Here is a 14283-nt window from a genome sequence, read left to right on the forward strand (position 1 = left end):
TTCCCACGAGAGGGTGACAGAGATGAGAACAGAGCATGATGAAGATAATGGATAGAAAAGCTGTGAAAGTGGGTGAGAGGAGATGGAGGGGGGGGGGGGGGGGGGGGGGGGGGGGGGGATGTTTGGGAAACACGAGTCAGTTAAATGAAGATGATAGAAACAGACAGTCCGGCAGATAACTCTTAGTGCAGTTCGCAGAGGTGCTACAAGTGAGGGACGTAAATTAAAGAGACAAGAGCAGAAAACAAGTGAAACTCAAATATGTTAGTCTCATCAAACATCATACATTAATGCATACTCCTGTAAGCACTGGCATGTTTCTATAGTATCAAAACATAGTGTCAAGTTCAGTTTCTAAACAATCACAACTATACACATCCAGCAGCCTAACACCTATAGCTGACTGTGTGGTTGAGGGAATCTGGACCCAGTTTGGCTTGATAAATGTTTTGCCGCTAGTTGTCATGGCAATGGGTGGTCAGACGGGCTGTGGTACGGTGTCGTATATAAACCCCAAATGAAAATGGAACCAGAGGAGGGAGGACAGGCCAGGGAAAACAGGGAATGATGGTACAGTTTGGTGGGAGGTTGAGGGGTTGGGCAAGGAGAGGGGGTCTTGTGGTAGAGTAACAGTGTGTTTATATGTGTATGTTATAGGAGAGGGGGTAAAAGAAAGGAGCAATTTATGGTTTATGAGAGAATGAGTGAAATAGGAGAATGACATCAATGAAATAAGCAGCAAGGCTTGTTATCAGAGGCCTGGTTTGTTTGGAATTGGCTGGGGGATGTTTCCACAAGAAAAGACACACGTTAACTACGCTGTGCATAAGAGGGCTCGGACAGAATAAGAGAGTAACTTGTTGCGACAAGGCTAGATTGAAAGGTTTTGGTTTATTCTGATATAAAAAAATGATGAAATCGAAGGTTTTGCACTAAGGAATTACTTTATCCTTGCCTACGCATATTCCCGTTAGGGAAGTATATAAAACATCTGTGTGGAATCACATGGCCGAATCCCATGAAGATCCCCTGGTGGCTTGAACATTTGAATATTGGAAGCTTGCATAGATCTGCAGGATGAGCAGAAACATGCTTTAGAGTCTGCAGCTGAACATTGTGCAGCTTTACCTCGACACAGCAGTTGAGTTAAATGCTAATGCCGGCATGCACAATGACAATGCCACTATGCTAATGCTATAAGAAGGTATACTGATTACAGTTTGTTTGGATTTCTGCATGCTAACGTATGCTAATATCCACCAATTTTGCAATTTTGTTGGACAAACTCTTTGCACATGACTTGTGTTTTACAAAAATGAAAGAGATTGCTCAAATTATTACAGCTCTTCTAAAGTGGAACTAAATTCATGGCATTTCCCAATTGCTGAGAATTCTTGAATCCACAAATGTGAAACTCATGATGACAAAAAGTAGGTAGTAAGTAAGAGGTATTGAAAGTTAATTTAATTCACCCCCTGACCCTGGGGAACATAAATCTATTGCCATACCATTGAGTGGATAACTACAGACTTTGGTTGGTTTTCGGCAGTTCAGGAAAAGTCAGATGACCACCAAAATAACCAAGAGAGATCTTTTTTGGAGCATTGAGCAAGTTTTTCTGGCAAAGCATGCAATATTTTTCGAGATACCAAAATGGTCAAACAAATGAAAGTGGCATTATGCTATTACAACCAACAACAACATTGTAGCTACAGATGTCCAGTGTGTAAATCTGGGCACAAGAAAAAAAATAAGAAACTTGTTTAAGAATGCAATTATATTACAGAATGAAAACATCTGTTGTTAAGAGAAAATGGAAAAAAAAAACTACAGTATGTGAGAAAGGCAGAAGCAGAGATGGAAGAGAAACAGTGGACAGATCTAGTTTCTCTCTCAGAACCAAGTGGAATCCCCCTCTGATTGGCCTGGCCAAAGTCCGTGTGTATCAGTGTGTATTTGTTGGAAAGTATCTCTCTACAAGTGCAGGAGTAGTTGGTGCGTAATCACAGCACCAGTGTTCTGGTCTTGTTCCACGTCTTGGACTACTTTTCTTGTAATTTCAGCAGTACAGTACAGTAAAGTTGCTGTACATGTCTCTGGATGCTGCTTAATTACATGTCAAGTCAAATCTATTTTTACAGAACACATCCAACACACCCTGCGTTCAGGGATTCAAATAACATACAGTCGATACACAAGAGGGGCATGTTAAATACCAACTGTCAAGAGTGGCATTCTTGTTATGAAACTGAACTGAAAATACGACATCATGATACTCTTTAATTTGACTGGAATTGTGAATCCTAACAAGACACCAAGGAGAGTTTATTTCCTGTTGTGCTCTGACAACATCAGCACTTGGACTGAAGCCATAGACAGTTTTTAAGAAATCAACTCAGCCTTTATGACAACCTTTGTTTATGAACTGCAGTTTGAAGCCTTGAGTTTGGCATTTTGTCTGGTGTCATCTTGTTGTTGTTTTTTTGTAGGCAAAAATGCCAAAGCGTTTAATTGATTAACATGTGCTAAGTGATAAAAGTGTTAAAATTTTGCATTTTACCCAAAACCATTAATGAGGTAATTAACTGGGCTGTTTCTCATGTATTGTATTGTATTTGCAGTGACAGCTGACCAGAGCTGTTTTACCTGTAAGAGTAGAAAGACTGTTAGAGCTTGTGATATCTAGCATGCCGTCATTGATGCGTCATTGGTTGAGAAGCTGTTTGGGGAAAAGGGTTTCTTATAGAAACTTCTCATAACTACAGTAGCAGCCATCAAACATTTGAACAACCTTTGGATGCAATGCGTAGAAATTCACCACAGACTAAATCCACAGGATAAACTCAAGATATTTGGGTAATTCCCTGACTTTCCATTTGGCACCATCATCAGGTCAAATTTTGTAGATATCCAACACTGGCTTTGAAAATCACAATAGCCACTAATATAGTTCAGGATATTTGCTAGTAAGAAGATATTATCTTCCTAAGAAGTAAAGACTGAGATATTACACAGGCTGTTACAACGGTTACAACTTCATAAAAACCCAAAACATCAGCATGTTGGTTTTGTCTGTCTGAGAATGTAAGCTAACTTAGCATTCAGGTCAAAGCAAGAGCTACGAGCAAGGCAGTAGACTCTTAGTCCTATGGCCCATTAAAAGTGAATATATTTTCAGTTAAAAAAAAGAATGAAAAGAAAATATTGTTTATTTGTATGTCAGCCTTTATATACTTAAGTAACCTAAGATAACATCAGGCAGCCTGACAGGAAAACTTAAGAAGAGTTTAGCCGCTCATTTGGTGTTTTCAAAAAACTTAAAATTCTTCAGTGTACCAGATTTAAAATAATTGAATTTACCTGGGTGAAAACCTGGAAGTGTGTCCAAGGTTTTGTAAATCCTATATTCCTAGTGTTTTTTTATTTTGTATTTTGAATGGTTGTTGGTAAAATCTTTTTTAAATATTGCATTCAGTTTATATCCTCGTCATTTAAATGGTTTATCTAAAGGTGTGTATTATTAACACATGTAGAAATATGTTTAGACTGTCCCCGTCAGACTGTAAAACAGTTTCTCTTACATTTTGCCAGTTGGAATATGTTTTCATGCTTCTGTTTACACCTTAATTCTAACAGCTCATTGAACTGTCTGACTACCATCTTGTTGCCTTATTTCTTCTCTGTGTGTATGAAGGGCAGGCTTGTGTGTCATAACAGGGGGCTTACTATACTACATAGTTTTTCTAACCCACACCCTTCCCTGCCTTGCCTCTTCTCTTCCCTCTCCTTTCCCGCTTTCCCCTCAGACTGAACTCCCTTTTTTCCGGAGGTGGCCACTGGTCAATCTATTTATCCATTTTTTTCCAGCATCCCCCCCCCCCCCCACACACACACACACACAACCCTCCCCCAATTCCCCTCTCCTAAGGCCAAGAGGGAAAATAATAATCTGCACTCTAGATTTACAGTTGTGTACACGGTTTTCTGCTCCATGTTTGAATGTAATTCTCTCATATCTTCATTATAAATATGGAGTTACTAAAGGTAGTTCAGCTAATCATGTTTATTTATGAATTACTTGAAGTACTGGTGAGCACACTGTGTTACATTAAAGGTTAGAAGTCAAGAAGCACATTTTTACAACACTAAATCTTCACAGTTAAACTTCAGTCAGTTAAACTTCAGGGATATCCATCCATCTGTTAAGGTGGCACAAGTGATTGTGAATCAATTTCACCAATTTTGGTGCAAATGAGAATGAATGTGATAGCAGGTGCAATGGAGAGGCAAAAGCAAGAGAACCCCCCCTAAAAGGAAATGGTTTTGCATGTGGTGGCCACATACAATTGCTCTCTCTTCATGCTTCCTGACTGATTCTTCTCTAGTTTTGTGTTTCCTTAGTGCTCTTGTCACAACTGGTAGCCTGAGGCTGAACCTGCAGCCCAATCAGATTGCATAGATAGTCCAGGTCCTCCAGGGTGGCACATCCATGCATGGGGTTGCAAGAAGGTTTGATGTGTCTCGCAGCGATCTCAAGACTATGGAGGAGCTACCATTAGACAGTCAGTTACACGAGGAGTGCTGGAGCAGCATCTCTTCATCTGTGCGAGGAGGAACAGGAGAAACACTGACAGAGCAGCATCAAATGACCTCCAGCAGGTTACTGGTGTGCATGTTTTTGACATTTGACCAATCTGTCAGAAACAGACTCCATGAGGGTGTCACGATCCTCTAGTGGGACCTGTGCTCACGGCCCAGCATCGTGCTGCTCAAATGGCATTCACCAGAGAACACCAGAATTGACAGGTCCACCATTGGCTCCATGCTCTCTCCACAGACGAGAGAAGGTTCACACTGAGCAGGCCTGAAAGAGTCTGGAGACGCCATGGTAAACGTTATGCTGCCTGTAACATCATCCAGCATGACATGTTTGGCAATGGGTCAGTAATGGTCTGGGGAGGCATATCCTTGGAGGGTTGCGTAGACCTCCATAGCCAATGGCCCCCTGACTACTGTTAGGTACAGGGATAAAGTCCTCAGAGCGATTGTTAGACCTAACACTGGAGCAGTGGGTCCTGGGTTTCCCTTGGTGCAGGACAATGCCCAGCCTCATGCCGTTAGAGTGTGTCCAGTTTCTGGTTGACGAAGGCATTGACGCCATTCACTGGCCCTCTCATTCTCATTACAGCAGTGAATAATAAAATGATAAATGGACTTGAGCTTGTATAGCACTTTTCTAGTCGTCTGTCGGTCACACCTACCTATTCACAAACTGATGGCAGAGGCTGCTATGTAAACTGTCTGTCGGTATCAACCAATCCTCCCAAATACACATTCATATGCCACCTATGATTGAGAGTCGACTGACTCTACCACTGAGCCACAGCGCCAGGCTGGGGTTGCTATTTCCTTACCTTAGATTAATTCTAAGGTAAGGAACTTCATGCGACTAAGGAAGAACAATGTTTCTTTATAATGGCGCTAATAAGGTGGGGAGCACACTCAAAGTCCTCAAAGATCCAACTAGCAAATATCAAACCCTCATATTCCAGCATCTTTTGACAAAGCCAGGATAAACATGGCCTCCTGTTTGCAATCTGTGTGCTGGTTTTAGCATTATTAAACAAACAGCTTGGCAGAATATACTAAAAGTAGCAATAAAGTATCAAAGGAAGCAAATATGCACAAGTAGCATACTGTTTAAAATCTTCCTTAAACATACAGTTACCCAAATTTTTTTAAGTTGCTTTGAGGTTGGAAAAGTCATCCTATCACACACTGATTGACATTACCACATTTACAGTTTATTCTGTATTAGTAATAGCTTGCTGCAACTCTTTAACTAAAATGTATTGATATTAAGTGAAATATTTGAGCCAAATAAATGTATTAGATATCTTAATGACAGTTTTCAACTTTTCCTCAAACCTTATTCAGACAAAGTTTTGTGTAACAGAGTTGGGTGTTCAGTATGAGTATGCCATGACCGGGGTTCAAGGGGTTTAGGGAATGCAAGTGAAAAAAGTTCATGTGAAAATTGTGTTTTAATTGTAATCATCTTCTCTGTTGTGTATTTCAGAGTTGTGTCAGTGTTTCAACATAGATGTGAAGAATCCACGCATCTTCACGGGTCCCGAGGACGCACTGTTCGGTTTCTCCGTTTTACAGCATGAATCTGACGGCGAGAAATCGTAAGTGTGTGTGAAAAGACAAAGAAAGAGCGACAGTTATTAAACATCTTCCACTGAAAGGACTTTGACTGTGTCGTTCTGTTGAAGGATGCTGGTTGGTGCTCCTTGGGATGGGCCACCCAACAACAGGAAGGGAGATGTGTACAAATGCATTGTGGGAGAGGAGAAGAACTCGAGCTGCAGTAAAGTCAATTTAGGTGAGAGACACAAATATTCCCAACCAAAAAAAAAAAAAATCACTCCTGAAAAAAATGTGTTTATGTAAAGCAAACTGTTCTGTTTATCAAACTCAGGTGAGACTGCTCTCCAGAACGTTTCTAAAAACCTGAGGAATTCTCACCTGGGGATGACGCTCACTCCGGACTCACCTGACGGATTCCTGGTATGTGGTTTCGACACTGACAAACAAGACTTTCTGTTTTATTTTGCTACATCGTGGGGATTTCATGTGAGGGAGCCTGAGGGGATGTGGTCAGACCAGGTTGTGTTTGCTGGACAGAGTTTGAATGATTCAGCTCTGTTTTTATTTGAGTTGAGATGTGACCATGTGTGGTTTATCCCGCACTTCCTGAATACCTTTTAGGAGATTCATATGCTGAGAAACAACGTTAAACTCAGTGACTAATAACTTGCTTACAGAATCTAAATCCTTATTATTTATTTTCTCATGGATTATTTGGTACAGTTGATAGAATTATAAGACCTGACCAAGTCAAAATCTCAAGTCTGTTAAGTATACAGAAGCAAATTATACGTCAAGATTCAAGTCTTAAAGATTTGATTAACAATGAATTAGATATACAACATTACAAACTGTGCTAAATGGCATTATTTGTATTTACTTGTAATGTGTGAGGACTGTTTGCTCTTTCAAAACACAACTCAAGTTCACTGTAAACAATGTGTTCAGTGTTAATTATTTATGCCGACTCGCATGTTTGTGTAGTCGTTTTTTTATTTATTACCACTATAGTACACTTAGTGTTGCTTTATTTTGTTTTTATTTCAATTTTTGCAAGAGTGCAAGAGGTACCGTTTACATAGCAAGGTCAAACCTTTAGAGTCAACCTTTGAGTATGTTAAATCTCAGTTTTTAACTCTGATGGACACATGCTGCTGTTACCCTTCTGTCCTTATTCTCTGGTTTTGGACTTCTAGCATGCAGAGCAACAAATGTCTACCTGTGCCAGCCTGCCGATGTGTGTGTTTGTGTGTTAGCTACTGTGTCTATGGAGCTTTAGAACATAATGTATTTATGTGTATGCATTAAGCAAGTGCTCTTGTGTGTTTTTGGTGTCCACCAGGTTTTTTTTTTACTGCTGATTCGAGTGTGGAGTTGTGTACAGTTTGCGAACTCCATCCAGCTTAGCCTATTTTATTGTGTGTGTGTGTGTGTGTGTGTGGTGTGTACTTGTGTGCACCCTTGTGTGTTTATCCTTACCCTAGTGGTAAGGTCTAAAACAGGATCGGAATGCGTCTCCGGCCCTTTGTTAATGACAGACCTACCAAAAGCCATAGCACCTCTCATGCTTTTTTTTCTCCCTCTTCTCACTCATTCCTTTCTCTCCATCCTCTCTCCATGTCTTCTCGTTCTGCCTGTCTCTGTGTCTGAGGACAAACCATCCATAATGACAGGGCAAGAAAACCAGGATATTTCTCTTTCTCTCTTTCTTCCACTAGTTCACCCCACTTTTGCTCCCTCTTTTTTTGTTTCTCTGCTTTCTGCTTTCTGTTTCTCTTTTATCCCCCCCCCCCCCTTATTGCTCTCTTTTTGATATAAAGCCAAATAAACAACGTGCTTTGAAGACAGAAATATTTTTTATATGATGCCCTGACACTCCACACCCTCCCCCTACATTTAACACAAGCACATTTAAATTGCGTCTCTGGTCTGCTGCTCCAGCGCCTTGAAACCGCTCATGACAACAGGGACTGCCAACATGTCAACAATAGTCTCCTTCTCTCTCTCTCCATCTTTCCCTTATTTTTCTATCCCCCCAAACCACACTATTGTAGTTTTTCCATGAGTTACTCCCTCTCTTGACTTGTTCTCTTTGCGTTCCACGTCTGCTCTCATTTACTCTAGTTTTCTGTTTATTTAGGGGTCACTTATGCACATTTGTCTATGTGTTAAAAACCTTTGATAAAGGTCAAAATACCTACATGACTGTAATTGAAACACAAACACATTTAAAAACATAAACCACTGAAAATTGACTGTAGCTGCTCCTGAATTTGCTTCACCTTTAAGACCGATGTAAGTAAATAAGTAACTTTATTTGTATGTAACAGATGTTGATGTGTGTGTTTGTGTGTGTTTTCCACAGGCATGTGCCCCTCTGTGGTCTCAGGAGTGCGGTACATCTATGTTCAGCACCGGCATCTGTGCCTCTGTCAGCGATGACCTAGAACCAAGAGAGACGTTCGCTCCTACAGCGCAAAGTAACCACACATTTTCACAACCACACTGAGGCAGAGAACTGCACAGGCCTGTTTTAGCTAACCAAATGTGTTTAAACTCCCACATGTGGCAGGGTGCTCCACATACATGGACATTGTGATCGTGCTGGATGGCTCAAACAGTATCTACCCCTGGTATGAGGTCCAGAACTTCATCAGCAACATCCTCAGCAAGTTTCACATCAGCCCAGACCAGATGCAGGTAAAAAAAAAACTACAGAGGTTGTTGTGTATTTGCATTACCTTAAATATTATTGGTAATGGAAACTTGCGGGTTTGAATTTTTTCGCAAGTCTCCAAATCAAACCTCTGGAACTCCTTAGCTGTTGCCCAGATCAGTAAGACAAGCTTGGCCCCCTGAGTGAAAACATGCATAGAGTGACATGTATAAAGAGCCAGTTTGGCAGATATGACCACAATAAATTGCTTCGGTAAAGTAAAGGGACATGAGCCGAGCTAGCTTGTGGAGGAATGGAAGTGGGAGAAATGTGTGGATATGGGGACATTATTCTGAGTGAAACAACAAGAGGAGTGAGAGAAGGTTTGGGTTTTCAAAAGGGAGGGTGGGGGGTAAGGGTAACAGGCAACGTGAGGTGAAAAGGAAATACTTATGGTTTCTGAATGAATTCAAAATTCCCAGAGTGCACTGTTTGCTTAAAGAACAGGACTGGTACTTAAAATGATAGTTCCCCCTAGAAAGGAGAGTCTGAGAAGAGAGGTTTCTTTCCTCAACTATCTGCCAGCATAACATGAACATGTGGCATTAATGAAATACACAATGTTTGTGTGTGTGTGTGTGTGTGTGTGTGTGTGTGTGTGTGTGTGTGTGTGTGTGTGTGTGTGTGTGTGTGTGTGTGGCATCAGGTTGGCATTCTACAGTACGGCGAGGTAGCAGTCCATGAGTGGTCTCTGAAGGACTACCAGACCACACAGGAGGTGGTGGAGGCTGCCAAGAACATCAGCAGACAGGAGGGACGAGAGACTCGCACTGCATATGCCATCCACATGGCCTGGTAGGCCCATCAATCACTGAGACTTCACTCTTGCTTGCTCATATTATTTCTACTAAAATCATTCAAAATGTGCATTACAAACTGGAAAACGTCTGCTTTTCTTATGGCTTTTCCCTTTAATATGTAGTTAAAGTGACAATCAGGTCAATTTTCTTCTTGACTGTTCTTCTAGTGATGTAACAATAAGATCCCTTCAAGCTGCCTTGGGTTTATAAATCCATCCAGCATACAATGAGTATATTAAACACTGTAACATAAGCTTTTGTAATCAATAGTTTGATTTGAATGCATTAATATATTGCTTAATGTGAAATGAGTCACTTGTATGTCATCATAAATCCCTCATTTAAAAATCAGTTTTAGCCTCTTCCAGCTCAATATTTTGGTTTTACATCCTGAAACATTAACTATTAGTTTTAGTTGACTTTCTTTGTTCTCATCAAATATATTTCCTGTTTGAAGCAGACGGTTGTTTATCGTGAAAAATCCCTGACCTATGATATGCTGCTCAGCCAACATCATCGAGCAGACAGAGAAGTTAGCAAATTGAAGGTTTGGTGGAATCCAAGTTACAAGCTCAAAAGAAATGAGATTTGTCAAAAACACATCTTCAAAATAATTGTTGCGCGTGTTTTCTGGATAAAAAAGAGCTACTGTTTACCATCACTGTTGCCATGCCAGCCTGCCGAAGTCGGTAAATCACTAGGCACATTCGAACCAAACAGTAAACAACAAACCCACAGTCTTTATTTACTGTTTGCAAATGCACCATCAATAGAAGCGCAAAAAAAGGGACAGCCAAGGGTTGGTGTAGCAACAGCACAACAATAATAACAACAAGTGGTGGTCAGCGTGTGTTTGTTGTGTATTGCAGGTTGCCTGTTTATAAAGAAAAGTTAAGAAAATAAAACTGTAGACACCTCTGTCAGTCATTTTTCTTTGAGAATATGATCATTTATGGTAAGCATGAGAACTAGTCAGTGTTGTGATGGCTCAGGTGCTCCACCAATCTGTGTAAACTTGAACCTCGACCAATCACCTTAGATTACATAACTCAAGTTTCTCCTCTTCTCAGAGAAATGACATTAAAGGAAGGGGGAAAATGTCCTTTTATGTAATTTATATAGCTTTCATATAACTATGATAGGATGCAAATACTAGAAAGCTGTTCCTAACTGTTGACTTACCATCAAAAGTTCCTTCTTTTCAAAAATGTAATGTTGTGTTGACAGCTTGAAGCTTCCCAAAACTAGACAAAAACAAAACAGCAGAGGTTTATAAAAGTTCAATAGAGTAAGGCTGGTAATTCTTACATAATCTCATGTTTATATAGTTTTTATACGAGATACCCTTCACGCAGTGTGATCCCACAATGGCGTTTCAAAGTTCATCCATTATCAAGCCTTCAAACTTGCTCATTGCTTCTGCAAAAGGCAAAATATTGCCGTCATGCACACACACACAGCGCTTACAGTAAGTGCCCTGCAACACCTCTGACTCCCATCGTTACGCCTCTGCTACTACCTCTAAAGTTAGATGAGGGGCAGAATGACTTCGCCCCGTCATTCCACCTCTATGAGTTAAACATTTCAGACGAGGTCTAACAGGGGCATTCATTTCCCGCCTTCAACTGGCAATATGTAAGTGACAATGGATATCCAGATATCCTGTCACGAGTTGCTGTTTGTATTTCAAACAGACTCTTTGAACTAAATCTTAGCAGTACTGCTGCAGCTTCCTCTTGACTTCTCTTGTATATATTGTATAAGTATCCTGGAGGTATTTAAGCTGGTAACTCAAATCTAAACAAAACAACCCTGTAGGTTAAGGGTCAGTGGCATAAAGAAAACCTCTAAGTTTTAGAATATCTCGTTCTTTTCAAAATAGAATTCTTTCTTTATTAAAGTCATATTTCCCATAGAGCACCACACCCAGACCTGATGTGTGGCCACGACTTCCATTTTTGGAATGTGTATCTTAGAGGGTTGTTTAACCTCGACGCGCATACTCACAAGCACACACACACACACACACACACACACACACACACACACACACACACAAGCACACACATTCACACAGAAAAATACAGGTAATTGGAGAGTTTCTGTTTTTTTGGTACATTCAAAGGTAAAAGTTGGAGAAGTTTGGGGGGATAATTTAGAAGGTAGTTGAAAAGCAGTGACTGGAAAATGGAGCCAGTTAAAATAGTGTTACTGTAGCGTTAAAACACCACTGACTGGAAACCGAGACAGTACTACACACTTTCTTTTTTCTCTTTACCTTCAGCTGTCACTAATTTTCTCACCGTGTCAGATGTTTCAAACACTAATTAGACTCCTCAGCAGTCATGAAACTAAACAAAGGAGTCTTTAGTAGGTTGCTAGAGTGTAATGTTTTGACTATTGTGCCACAGGATGGATTAATTAAACTAGTCATAGTAAAAACAAATTGGGCCAGGGATGTAATTGAGTATCAAAGGAAGGAAATATCGAAGAACTTACTTTCAGTGTGACTGCTCTAACACAAACACACATACATAGTGTACAGATGGAGAGATAGCAGCAATGGCACCGGGCAGGAAAGTGATGGGGTAGAAAAACAGCGAGATTAGCTGAGCTGGACCAGTCTGCTGCTGGCTCAGCACGGCTGCAGTTGCAGCACATACTGACCCAGCCTGGTCAGCCAAGTAGCGCTCCTGCAGCTGTAAAAATACAGAGACACTTACAGTATGCACTCTGAGGGACACCTACACACATATTAAGGACGAACCTTTCATGCTCCAGGAGTGGGACCAAATAATGATTCCGCAATATATATCATCACCCTGACTTGTGATGCAATTATTGAAAAGCTGGAGCCAAATATTGATATTTGAATAAGAAAATATGGCATTCTGAACGGATTTTCTGCCAATTTATAACTTTATGACGCCTTACAGTGGCGCTTATGACATGAATGATGTGTGAGTGAACGTGAGTCAAAGTTAACTGGCCAAAGAAAATGTTGACAGCGGGACAAAAGAGGAAGACTGAGCGGGATAATGTCAGACAGCGCTGAAAATGAGTTAAAGGATTAGGTGTGATAAGAGGGGAAACTGACAGCAAATTGCAGTGACTAAAAACATTGTGTTGTGATCTGGGTCATCGTTGACTCATGTTTAGCATCTTAACCACGCAGAAGGTCTTCTAACCCAAATGATATCTTAGATTTGCATTAAAAAAAAGAATGATTATCCATCTTTTACAACCCTATCTCAACTAGCATAATAAATGACCCTCTTCGATGTAACCATTTAGCCTCAGCCTGTAGATATCATGGCATACACATGAACATACTCAACATGCAAAGAGTTTTTCAAACAAAGGGCTGAAGACGCGTGCAGAGTCATATTAAGAAAATATCTGGTAATATGAATGTACCTGTCAGTTGACATGGTTGTTTAGCTTCTCGAGTCGCCTTTGCCGCCTTCACATCATCTGCTTGTAAACAAATGCACGTTGTCTAAGTGGGGTAGGCGTAACAGCAATATATGTGTCTTACAGTAAGACAGTGCTGTTGCATTCAAAGACCATCGGTGAGCACAAAAGCGCACCATATTCCTACATGTTGTTGCTTTAGACAGATATTGTGATGCACACTCACACTCATTTCTTTTAGTACCCTTAAAAGAGCTGATACTGAGGGCATTCACTTTTACCCCTTAAGCTCAACTTTAACCCGCTCCCCTAAATTGTTGACCTTAAGCCGTTACCCTGACCTTTTCCTTATTATAAACTTAACACTTAACCCGAGCACTTGGTGAACATGGCTATAAATATTTGGCCCTGGAGGCTTTTGAGGATTTTATTTTTGTGTGGGCAATCGGTGCACACTCACAGAGGTGTTGACTTCTGACAGATTTGACCTGACTGGGATTTCCTAAAAACACACTACTTGATTTTGACTGTTTGGCTCTAACAGAAACATTTCCAATAAACAAAAAATACTTTTGACAAATGAATGTTTGCTATTTGCTTTGTTACCAGCGCTAGTAGCTTCCTGTTGACCTTACAGGCAGAAGAGTAATGCTGATTCATTTAAATAAATGAATACAGCTCATTTCACAAACATCAAACTAAGTGTTTAAAGGACTTGATCTCAGCTTTAATAAATGTGTAAAGAAACTTTTAAAAAAGAAAAAGAAACAGACTGAAATTCCTCCCGCACAGAGGGTTTTAAAGTGGCCTCGTACCCTCACACAGTGTCATGTTGACGTGTAAATGATAGTAATGGAGTAAACAGAGGACACTTTGAATTTAGAGTAGATGACAGACTGATGCATGAACATCAAACAACCCTCTACAATTGGCTCGGCCTCTGATTTTTATGTTGCTCCACCCGTCTGAGACGCTCTAACTCACTCGCAAACACACAAAAGCACACTCACAAACCACTGCGCCGTGTCATTACCACACTGCTGCGACTCCATAAAATGTGTTGTAAATACAACCAGGCCTCCCAATTAGCATCCCTCACTTTCTCTCCTCTTTCATCTCCTCTTTCCTCTTCACCTTTTTTATTCTTCCTTCCCTCTTGACCTGTGTGTATCACCCATGTCTCGTCATGTTGTCATTACC

The 14283-nt window shown here is 40.5% G+C and overlaps 1 protein-coding gene across 1 annotated transcript in view; it reads left to right on the forward strand.

The window, feature by feature from the left end:
* The window catches only part of itga10 (integrin, alpha 10), a 28331-nt gene that overhangs the window by 2443 nt on the left and 11605 nt on the right, over window positions 1-14283 (forward strand). Inside the window, exons 2-7 of the mRNA XM_061050487.1 lie at window positions 6080-6191; window positions 6279-6388; window positions 6485-6573; window positions 8519-8633; window positions 8726-8853; window positions 9516-9664. Of these exons, the coding sequence (XP_060906470.1) occupies window positions 6080-6191; window positions 6279-6388; window positions 6485-6573; window positions 8519-8633; window positions 8726-8853; window positions 9516-9664 (703 nt within the window). The remainder of the gene's footprint in view (window positions 1-6079; window positions 6192-6278; window positions 6389-6484; window positions 6574-8518; window positions 8634-8725; window positions 8854-9515; window positions 9665-14283) is intronic.

This window comes from Labrus mixtus, chromosome 11 (assembly GCF_963584025.1).
Source record: "Labrus mixtus chromosome 11, fLabMix1.1, whole genome shotgun sequence".
In the NCBI taxonomy this organism is placed as follows: domain Eukaryota; kingdom Metazoa; phylum Chordata; class Actinopteri; order Labriformes; family Labridae; genus Labrus; species Labrus mixtus.